The sequence below is a fragment of the Aphelocoma coerulescens genome, chromosome 3 (genome assembly GCF_041296385.1).
Source record: "Aphelocoma coerulescens isolate FSJ_1873_10779 chromosome 3, UR_Acoe_1.0, whole genome shotgun sequence".
NCBI lineage: Eukaryota > Metazoa > Chordata > Aves > Passeriformes > Corvidae > Aphelocoma > Aphelocoma coerulescens.
Window position 1 is genome coordinate 18,186,292 of NC_091016.1, and position 11,532 is coordinate 18,197,823.

Below are 11,532 nucleotides of genomic sequence, written 5' to 3' on the forward strand. Positions count from 1 at the left end.
TCGGGCTGGGCCATTGAAGAGAATACAGGTGCAGCAACAGCAATAAAACCCCTAATCTCTTATGTTTTCACCATAGTATTTTGTTTGCTGCCATCTGTTAAAAAACCAAATTTCAATTTAAAAAAAAAGAAAAGGAAACAAAGTTTCTTTTTCCCTAAAAGATTAAAAAAAAGAGTTTAAGATATGAAACAGAACTAGCTTTGACTCACTGGGGTTTAGAGAGCCTCCACCCCAGTATCTCCCAAGATGTTCAAACCTACAACAGCTACAGCATTTGGGATTACATGTCAAAACCACAGTGACACACCTGGGCTATACTGTCACCCCTCCTGAACATTTCTTTTCTGATGTATCACCTTTGTTGGGTTGGAGACCTGCCAGTGACTGGGACAGGAACACAATTCTACAATGATCTGTTTCACAGGGAATTCAGCTCCTGAAACTAAGCTGTACATTAAAGGTACCACAATTTTTTTTTAACATTTTATACTAAAAATCCAGTACCATATACTGCTTGCATAAATACATGGGTAGCCTGCTATCAGCCAAGAATGAACAGCTCTGAATGATAACATGAAGAACAGTGAAGAACTACTGTGTCCCCCAAAGTTACATAAGGGATGGTGGGAAATGTGTGCAGGGGGAAGTACACGCAGTTTAAGAGCATGTCACTGGGGATGGAGAGGCAGGAGCACGGTCATCAGGACTGTCAAATGGAGGAGATGCTGCCTTTCCAGAAGGGATCACTATTCTGAAAGATCTCGGGGACTTCATCTGAACATACAATAATTTTCCTCTTTCTCTCACTATCTTTGATGAGAACCGAGTTCAATCAACCCAGTCCAGGGTGAGCATTAACACTTAACAATGGAAAAGAAACACTCAGCAAAGGGCAGCAAAGCTTTATCTGGGTGGTGTCAATCTCACAGCTGAAGTGCCTGAGATGCTTTGCTAATCTCTAAGGGTTTTGCTTCACCCCTGAAGGTGATGATGGGCCAGCAGAAGGTTACTGCTCTACTTCCTAGCTTTACAAGATTAGCACTCCAAAACAGCATTAGTTGCCAAGGAGTTTTCCACATGGGATAGTTAATCTTCCATAAATGCATGTTAGAATAGGGCTGCTCATTTGTTTTCACTTGACCTGTAATTAATATATCCAGGGCATCCTTATTTAGGAATGCAAGTGTCCAAATAAAATATTCCTGATCTATGGAAGTCCAAAAGTTAAACGAAGTGCAGAAAATTGACACCAACACTTCTGTAGCTTAAAGCTTTAGAATACATGTAGGATACCGAAATGACAATGGACATGTCCATAAGCTTCATTTTACCTCAGAGGTAAACAATATGACACAATATGGCTTTTCTTATCAAGTTCTTCTATACTGATTTTAGGGGCTACCTACAACAACACCAAACTCCAAGGAATATGGTAAACTTCCCTACTTTTTTCCATTTAGTTGGGCAATACTACCAGGGCCACAAAACCAGAAACTAGGATGATGATCTAAGCAACAATGTGTTATAATAAAAAACAACCAACATTTAATACAGATAGAAGCATTTCAAAAACTACAAAAACAGCAAAGTGATGCAGGCTAGGTTAAGTTTATTAAAACCATACAAAGCTTTACTTAAAATAATGATTAGACTTGTACCGTCCTCACACTAAATGCCAGTAATCTTGTATACTCCTGTTCTGAGTAACAAATATATAATCACAGACAGTCTTTTTAACCTGTGTTTTAATTATAAACAGAGATTAAAGTAGAATACACACACACACTTGAACGTAAATACCTATTAAGACAATGACACAGATTCCATTTCCAGAAACACTTAAAAAACAAACAAGCAGAAAGGAAGAAATAAGGCCTATGAATCATACAGGTTATTACAACCAAAATCTACTTCCAGCTCCTCCAAGTTCAGAGGATTTTGGAGGTGACTTTCTTAATACTGAGAGTAAAAAAACCCTTAACCTAGGGAGGAAGTACAGGCAGCTCAGCACAGCAGTGGCTCAGGAATTAGGAGGCCTGCTTTCAGGAGGCTACACTGGCACACTGTTCCAGTGCAAACTGTAAACTACCTTAGCCATGTCCTAGTATCCTACTGAGCACTGATCTGCATATGTTGTTAGTAAATTAATTACCTGAACACAGTGTTCACACTTGACTAAGTCTGTGAAATTAGGAAAAGATTCAGCAGAGATCTAGGAGATAAATTTCAAGATCTAAAGACGTGCCTTATTGTGAGAAAGTTAAGACACTCCAAACTTGTTCTTCCCAAAGAAGGTCAAGATCTGCACTGATCAAAGTATCTACAAAGGAAGATAATTCAGATGGGTAAATAGCTCTGCAGCCCTTTTTTTTTTTTTCAGGAAAGGCATAACTAGACTTATTTTGTGAAAGATTACATTGGATAATTCAGGTTAGCAATGAATGCACAGTTTAACAGATTTTATGTAACTATACCAAGAAAAGGCATGTTGAGCTCTCTATAACTCAAAATCTTAAACCAAGTTCAATATATTTTTAAAGAGAAAACTGTAGCTAAAAAGGAAGGTTGAAACTGATGCACAGAAATTCCAAACACAAGTATATCAGCATGCTTAATGAAGAATCTAAGATGATTATAATGGCCTTTCCTGGCTCTGAAAAAAACCAAACCCCAATGAGTCCATAAAATACGTGCACCACAGATGTGCAATAAAAATAACCACGTTCTAGATTATGAGGTATTAAATAGTATCATAACAGGAAGCTCATCAGTAACTAGGAGTCGGGAGTAAGTGTATCTATGTGTTTTGTAACACTTGCAAGAAATGATTTTCAGGAAGGCCAGATAAAACCAAATTGGTAAAAAGCCACCAAGGTTAAAATCATCCCAAGTGTGCCAAGCCTGGCGTGACAAGGGCCCTGATGTTTTCACGCCTGGCTGGCTTAGAAATCCACAGGCTGCAGCAGCGGCCGGCACGGGTCCCTGTGCATGGACAGCTCCGCCAGTCCTGAACTGCTGCTCCCTCTGAGCACACAGTCACCCCGAATCCTTCCTGTAGTCCCAGCCTCCTGCTCCCACCTCATGGGAGGACATACAGCATTGCAATAAAGAGAACTTTAAAGAATTCCTCCATCTGCTCTAGAAGCCATATGAACCCTACAAAAAGTACTGAAGTATTTCTGATGTGGAGATAGGCTTTGAGGCGTGGGAGCGCAAAAGCTTTTACCCTTTTCGAAAACAAAAGACAGGTTTAAGTTTAAAACCAAGCACCTACTGCCTCTCCTCATTTGAAAACACTGTAACTGAACAAAAGAGGAGGAGTTTGACCACAATTCAATATGGGCAGCTGTGAATGACCTGAAGAACATTCTCAGTATTAAGATGAAGTAAAGCAGTTTAAATGCAGCTTCTCAACTGCTGATTTGAAAATCTAAACAGGAATGCACACAAGCATATTATGTTTGTGAAAGTGTCTTCAGTTTTTTTAACAATGAATTTATAACAGCTGATAATCTTGAAAATAAATGTTACAAGGAACCACAGGGATGTTCCATAGCTACTGATTTCACTAATGTGTGGCCATAAAGGGGCATATCTAAACCAATATAGAAAATTCTAGGATCCAGATCAGCAATTACATGATGTAAAGCCTTTCCTCTCCAGATTGTTATGCTATTTTGTCTAAATTTGCACAGGTGAGCAGTTATTTTAACACTGGTTGCATGACTACCTCAAAAACCTATGTAATTAATCTACATTGCTGGCACTAAAAATGATGTGACAGAAGAAACTCATGGAGAAGAAGGGAGAAACATGAGCCTTTATTATAGACTGAGTCATTAATCCTCCAAGAGATCATTCATCTACACAAGCACGACACAAGTTGTTTCAGCAGAGGAAGCATCTCAAACAATTGGCCACTGCAAGGAAACCTTATTCAGGAAAATTCTGAAAGTAAAAAACACACATCAGAGGGAAAAGTGGCTTTGGGGAGTTTTTAAAGCTTCCCCCAAACTTTGGGCTCGCTGAAGAGGCAAGCAAACAAGTAAATAAACACTAACTTTTCACTTCAAGCATGAGTCAGTATTTCCCTCATGTTATGAGCCCACTAATAACCTGGCATACGTGTATTTCCAAATCCTAATTTAACTACTGAATGGAAGTAGGTTTTCCAGCCATGTGAACCCTTCTACAGGACTTTTGTAGACAATAACCACAATAACAAAGCCCTCTTTTTGAAACTGTGTTCTCATAATGGACAATACACTGATATCATGGTAACATAAAATCTGAAAGGTAGGCAGTACAAATAATCCCAAAAATTATTAGTTGTCAGTACTGCATAGCAGCCACAAAACTAACCCTGAGCCTTCTCCCAAATACTGCAATCTCACACAGTTCTGCTAAGTTTTTTTTGCCTCAAACATCCAGGCCACAGCGGTACTGGGCTCACGGCCCCTTGGGGCTAGAAAATGGAGGTGCCAGAGGTGTGCCACATCCCCCTGCAGCTGTCTAGGAAAGCAGCAGAGGACCCACGAACCACAGCAAAAGGTTGTGCTGGGAGTAAAGATGACCATTTCTGCTTGAAGTGCTGCCCTTATGCTGCAGCCTCCCCTCATGTGATAAAAACCCATGCAGAAAATCCTTATCCACTTTCCCTTCCACCTGTCCTAAAACAAAAGCCCCTATGAACAGTACCAACCATGTCTACCAACACATGGTATTTGGCAAAACACTGATTTCAGAATTTGTATTGTAAAAGTTGAACCCTGACACCCATCACCCCTACAGTCTGCCTGCCTTCTTGATTCACCTGCCACTTGTTGGAGTTTGCCTACACAGAGCAACACCACACTCCAGTGCCTGGCTGCTGGCAGCGGCCCTGTGCCCATGATCCCTGAGTTACCAAAGCACCCGGCTTTCAGAAATGGCATCTCTCTCTCCCTTTTACAGAGCAGGTTCCAGCATCCTCCTCCCTCAGACTGGCTTGTGCCAAAGGATGCACCAAGATGTGGCTTTGCTGGTGCTGTTCTCTGCAGAGCTCTGCCTCCAGAAGGACCAGGACAATCTCTAGTCACACCTGCACGTGCTGCCTGTTTTAGCAGAGCCTCAGCAGAAAGTTCATTTCACATCAGAGCCTCCCCTCAGCTTCACTGCACAAGCTTTAGAACCACACAGCCCACAGATCAGATTGCTATTACCAGTAGCAGGAGACAGGGCAGCATTATGTATGCTCCAATACAATCCACTGTTTCCCTCTTCTGAGACAGAGAGAAAAAGCCATCTGGTCTGCAGCAGTAAGGCTGCCCACCACTTACCTCCACTGCAAAGTTACCAGGAGATAAGAAGAGGGAAAAAAAGGCACTGACTAAAATTAGTCACTCACTGGGCACCAACCCAACAGTCTGCAGAAACAAATTTTTTGTCTTCAAAATACAAATCAAACTATTAGTATTTGAAGCACTTCTGCAATTGGGACCTTTAATATTCTGGACTTTTTCAGCAAAAGGATTTGCCATAGATTTGTTCTTTTTTTCACCTGCATCCCAAATTAATATATGCCTCTTCCCTGGCAGCACAGGAAAGGCCCCAAACTACAAGAAATGCACGTAAACGTATGCACCATTTCAGGCTGTCAGCATGAACCCTCTTACTGTTTTATATGGATGGAATTCCAGCTTTAGAGAGGAACAGCATAGTAACTTTATCAGATAAAACAAGCACATATCACAAGAGAGAACCATGTGCATTACATGCACCTCACTCCTGGGTTAAGGAACAGTCACTGCCCAGCTGCCATACAGAACCTGCCAGAGGGCAAGCAGGTGCTATTAGAGTACTCTGGGACAAATTCCACTTCATCAGACATCCAATCTGAAAGTAAAACTGTGTGGTTCTTACCATACAGCAAAATGTCAGTTTTCTTGTCACCCAGCTATGGTGTGTTTACCTGTAATTCTTTTTATGTGAAAACTCAGTTATGGTCTACTACTTTACTATAAACTAAGTTGGAGAAAATTCACAGGGGTGATACATAAATCGCAAAGTCTCTTAATCATGAACTATTTCAACTTTTTTAGGAACTTATTTTTATACCATAAGGAATATTCCAAAACCAATTTTGCAATGCTTACTGTTATTATCCTTTATATATTAAGCTGCAGACTGAGAGCTGCATTAAGTCAGTGTTAAATTAGTCAGGACTAAGTTTACATCTTCACTTTAAGTATAGGACTGGAAATGAAAGAACTATGTGTGGCAGTAATTAGCATAATTTGAAAACATCCAGATCACCAAAACTGGATAGAAGAGGAATGGAACCACCAGGCAAACACTCACTGAAACATTCACAGTTCTAGCAGCTCAGCAATGCTACAGAAAACATGAAGCTCCCTATCTGATGGAAAACACCCCCAACTTGCACCAAACTTAGGTAAATACAAACCTTAAGGTCAAGATCAGCACAGCAGAAGCTTACTGCCTTCATAACCAACCACACTGTCTGCTTCACGTGCCAAACAGAGGCTGTAACACTGGCAGTGCTGGCAAGGGTCTCCAGCATAGCCCAATCCTAAGGGAAACTGAGTCACACACTCTACTATGGTATCTGCTACAGGTGAAGTGACAGACCTGTCAAACCTTCCTGATGTCACCACAGGCAATATAAAGGAGACAGAGAAGAAAAAGTTATTTTTCATACTTCACATTAACTTCTTGAAACACACAGTACTTTCTCTGGAAAATGGGCAAGGCAAATGGAGGAACAGTAACTTAAACATCATCCATTCTAGTGAACAGGGAAAGTTCATTTAATAAGCAATAAACCGCTGCTAATTATTAATTACAGTCGTGTCAATTGGTCCATGACTTGTATTAATCAGTCTCTAAATGCAGCACAGCGTCCACTGTGCGACTGAGCTGCACCAAGTCGGGAGTGTCAGCTCCATCCATAATTTATGACGATCCTCCATAAATCTGTTCAGTTAACATAATGACACTGGCCATGTGGGCACATTAACCAATTTTTCTCCTGACAGTTGTTGGAGCTGTAACAAAGAGCCACACTGAGTAGCCAGAAGCAAGATTTCTACTCTGAGTCACCTCTCTCTGAGAGTCTTTGGATACAGAAAGAGTTGGTATCTTGATGAAATTGCACGGCACTGGACAAAACAGTGTCACCAAAAGATGTCTACTCCATTCTGTGCACATCTATTGAAACTAGTAAATGCCCTAGTTTTAGCTTGGCAGGAGTTCACAGTTTGTAAGAGGACATATCAAGATGGAATCTAGACACATTTTACATTGAATAATTTCCTCTTCTGTAACATTCAAGTACTTTGTGCATGAATCCACATATACAGCAACACGTCTGTTTTTTATCTACACTAAGTTTTTATCTAATCCTTGTGCTCATTGAAAACAACATCCACCCAAGCCCTATGGAGATCACAGAATCACCGAGGTTAAAGAAGACCTGAGACCATAGAGTCCAGCCTTTAAAAAAACACCATCACATCAACTAGACCGTGGCACTAAGTGCCACATCCAGCCTTTCCTTAAACACCTCCAGGGACAGTGACTCCACCACCTCCCTGGGCAGTCCATTCCAATGCCCAATCACCCCTCCAGTGAAGAAATTCCTCCTAACATTCAATCTAAACTTCCCCTGCTGAATCTTGAGATTATGCCCTCTCGTTTGTTGCCTGGGAGAAGAGGCCAATCCCGACCTGGCTACACTCTCCTTTCAGGAAGCTGTAGAGTGTGATAAGGTCACTCCTGAGCCTCCCCTTCTGCAGGACAACCACCCGCAGCCCCCTCAGCTGCTCTTCAAAAGACTCATGCTCCAGTCCCTTCCCCAGTTCTATTGCCTTTTCCTGGACATGCTCCAGCACCTCCATGTCCTCCTAGCAGCGAGGGGCCCAGAACTGGACACAGCACTCGAGGTGCAGATATACAGATCCGTATGCATGAGAACACATGTTTACATACTGTCTTCCTGTACAACCAGGTTTCTGCTGCCGACACACAACATAGGGTCTCTGAGCTCTTCCCTGCGCATTTATCAGTGCCCCCTAGGCACCCTGTGTGCACGCCCTGACCCCCAGCCCTGCGGAGCTGCTCACACCGTGCACAGTACGGGATACGAATACACGAGCCCTCCTTGCCCCCACGGGCGACAGCCGGGTCCGGAGCGCCGGGCAGCTCACCCCTTCCCCAGGACAGGACGCTCCTTCCCCCGCACTGCCCCGACCCCCGCGGGCAGGGCGGGCTGTCACTGCGCCCCGCCCGGCTCCCGCTTCCCGCCCCGCCCGCCCGGCAGGTGCCGCCCGGGCGGGGCGGGGGGCCCAGCCCCGGCACCCCCGAGGGCAGCGGGGGTCGCACCCTCGGGACGGAGCTCCCCGCCCGCCGCTCGGGCCGGGGCCTCGCCCGGGAGGGGCGGCGGCAGCGGCGGCGGGGGGGTGGGGGGGGGGGCCGGGCCGGCCCGGTTGCCAGGGAGGAGGCGCGGGCTCCGGCCCCGCACAGCGCCCGCGGCGGGAGGGAGGGAGCGAATAAGGGAGGCGGGCGGACGGCGGGGCGCGGCGCGGGTGTCACGACGGGACGACGGGGCGGCGGGAGCGGGGGCACCGGTCCCTACTCACTCTCGTCAGGCAGCTGATCCAGCTCCGCCATCTTGAACGAGCCGCGCCGCTTTTTCAAAGGCTGCCTGGCGCGGGGCATTCTGGGGGAGGAGACGGGCGCGGGCGCGCGCGCGGGGCGGGGCCTCCCCCCGCGCGCCGTGAGGGGCCGGGCGGCGGGGCTGGCGCGGCGCTGCCGGGGGCAGGAACGGGAACGGGGCAGGAACGGGAACGGCGCCGTCACGGGAACCCAGCGCTGCCGCGGGGCCGCCCGCAGCCTGGCGGGACCGCACAGCCACAGTTAAAGAGCTGGAGTGGACATCATACTTGTTCCAGTCTCGTTCCAATTCCCTGCCACTGGCCGGGGCACCTTCCACTAGCCCGGGTTGCTCAGCCCCCATCCAAACTGGCTTTGAACGCCTCCAGGGCTGGGCTAGCCACAGCTGCTCTGGCCAATCCGTCCCAGTGTCTCACCACCCTCCCAGTAAAGACTTTGTTCCTAATATCTAACCTAATTTCCCCCTCTTTCAGTTTGTACCCATTACTCCTTGTCCCATCACTACTACAGTTCCTGACAGAGTCCCTCTCCGGCTTCCTTACAGCTCCCCTTCAGGTGCTAGAAGGTTGCTATGAGGTCTCCAGGCCTGAAGAGCCCCAACTTTCTCAGCCTGTCATCGTAGGGTAGGTGCTCCAGTCCTCTTATCACTGCCACGATCCTCCTCTGGACTTGCCCCAACAGTTCCCTGTCCTTATGATGTGGGATGAGGGGGAATGGGTGACTGGCAATTCAGGGTGGGGGGAAGGGGTGGAAGTGCTGGCTGGCACAAAGGGCCACCCCAAAGTAGCTGTGCTAGCTTGGAGTCTTTAAACAATCCCATTATATTATATCCATCCTCCTTCATTAAATAACAGCCTTTTGCTAAACTGTGCCTATTTTCCCTGTCGTCGCTTTTGATAAACGACTGCAAAGGTGAGGCTTCAGGAGGAGTAAGGGATCACAACAATCCCACCACAGCCAGCCCTGGCCCTGCTGTTACGGTCCATGGCACTCCTCCCAGGAGGCAGCTGAAATGCTCACCGAGCCCAAGGCCTGAAGGTCAAGGTCTCACTTGTTCTCACCCAGTGCCAGGGAAAGCCGACAAACCCCTGACAGTGGGTGGCTGTTGCCTAACAAGCTCCTTGTCTTGTCCTGCCCTCCACCATCTCAGCCCTGAAAGCTTTCTTCAAGCAGCGGCAGTGGGTTTTTTGGTGTAGTTTTCTTAGATCTCTGGACCACAGTGAATTTTAAAGCTTCTGCATCAAGAACTGTAAGCATGGAGATATTATCATGAACCACAAGCACATTAATTGCTCATGGACCAGACTCTTTACGTAGGTTTGGCTTTGATAACAGTATCTACTACTACTTATACCAAACAAAATTCCTTTTTTATATATATAAATAAATATGAAATTGCACATTGAGCTTCAAAATAAATAAACAGTGTATTTTAGTCAAGGCTACGTTTGTGTCACATCTTAAACATATTGCCAAGAGCACAGTGCACAGTAATGCAAAATGGATGCTATGCCTGGTTGCATGCTACTCTTTGAAAGCACCTAGGTGAAACCAAAGATTCTACAAAATACAGAATATGCATATCCTGGGCGGAATAGAGTTTGTGTTCTTAATTTGCTAATGAACTCAGACGACTAGGCACTCTGGCAGGTTGAGAGGGGCAGGATATAGGTCATGTTATTAAACAATTTTAAATACATAAATAAATAAAATCAATGCTGCCCTTGTGTTCAAGGGGAAAAAAGCCAGTTTCTAAGTGAAGAAACAAACGGAGTGAAATGCTTTAGAAATTCCCCCCAGGGCTTTCTATGTACATTGTAGCAGAGCTAAAAAAAAAGAAAAAGAAAAAAAAAAAAAGAAAAAAAAAAAAAAAGAAAAAAAAGAAAATACAAAGCCTAGCTTGCACTTCCAGCCCCCTTTTCAGGTCATTTTAAAAGGCTATTTAAACAGCCTTCCCTCCCCATAGCCCCCAGAGGGCCTAAGACACTTCAGTCAGAGCTTTCCATACTGCACAGCTCCAAAGAAAGCTGCTACGGTAGACAAATATAAAGCACTGTAGGCACAACTAAAGAAACTAATAACAAAACACAACTAAACAGTAATCTGTGCTATTTCAAACACCAACTTCTCCCCCTCCCCCCCAAACATTAAACCCTGCACAGTTTTCCCCTTTTAATAAAACACCTCCACCACCCAAAAGGCCTGACATGGACCAGGCCTTCCAGGCCCAGTTAAACAACATGTTAATGACACTAATATTTCTCTGTATTTCAGCTACACTCCCCTTGTTCCAAGGGCTGTATGTTAGTGCTCAGCTAAGACTGGCGACACTGAGACTTCCACAGTTGACAGAAGACACTGATCACCAGTGAGGTTTTTGCTGCTGTGCTTTGTAAACCTTGTCATCAGGTCTGGCTGCACTGAAAGCAGCGTTGCCCAGAGCGACTCTGACGCTACAGCTTTCCCTGAGCAAGGGCTTTGCAGGGGAGGGATGAGAAGTTTTCTACAACACGATCACATTTCACAACAGCCCTCAAGAGTGAATTTCTACAAGGGAAAGAGGAAGAAGGAATCAAAGAAACTCAATGCCTTTCAGGGAGTCTTTGTAAACTGTGATAAAACTAGATGAAAAGGTAAGAGAGATTTGCCCCCTCCCAAATGCCTGTTGCCAATCATCTCACAAATTAACAGGTGTGAAGGAAGAATTCAGCTCCCAACAGCATGATGATGATTATTCCTTCATTTCATTCCAACAGCTGCATTTGGAAAATATTTAACAGAAGCCAGTAGCACTCACTGTTTTGAAAGGGTAACAATCAACACTTATTACGATTCCTGGATAAAGGATCTTTTACATCT

The 11,532-nt window shown here is 45.0% G+C and overlaps 1 protein-coding gene across 1 annotated transcript in view; it reads right to left on the reverse strand.

The window, feature by feature from the left end:
- The window catches only part of LIN9 (lin-9 DREAM MuvB core complex component), a 39,118-nt gene extending 30,412 nt beyond the window's left edge, over positions 1-8,706 (reverse strand). The window contains exon 1 of the mRNA XM_069009280.1: positions 8,640-8,706. Within this exon, the coding sequence (XP_068865381.1) occupies positions 8,640-8,670 (31 nt within the window). The 5' untranslated portion in view covers positions 8,671-8,706. The remainder of the gene's footprint in view (positions 1-8,639) is intronic.
- Positions 8,707-11,532: the final 2,826 nt, after the last annotated feature.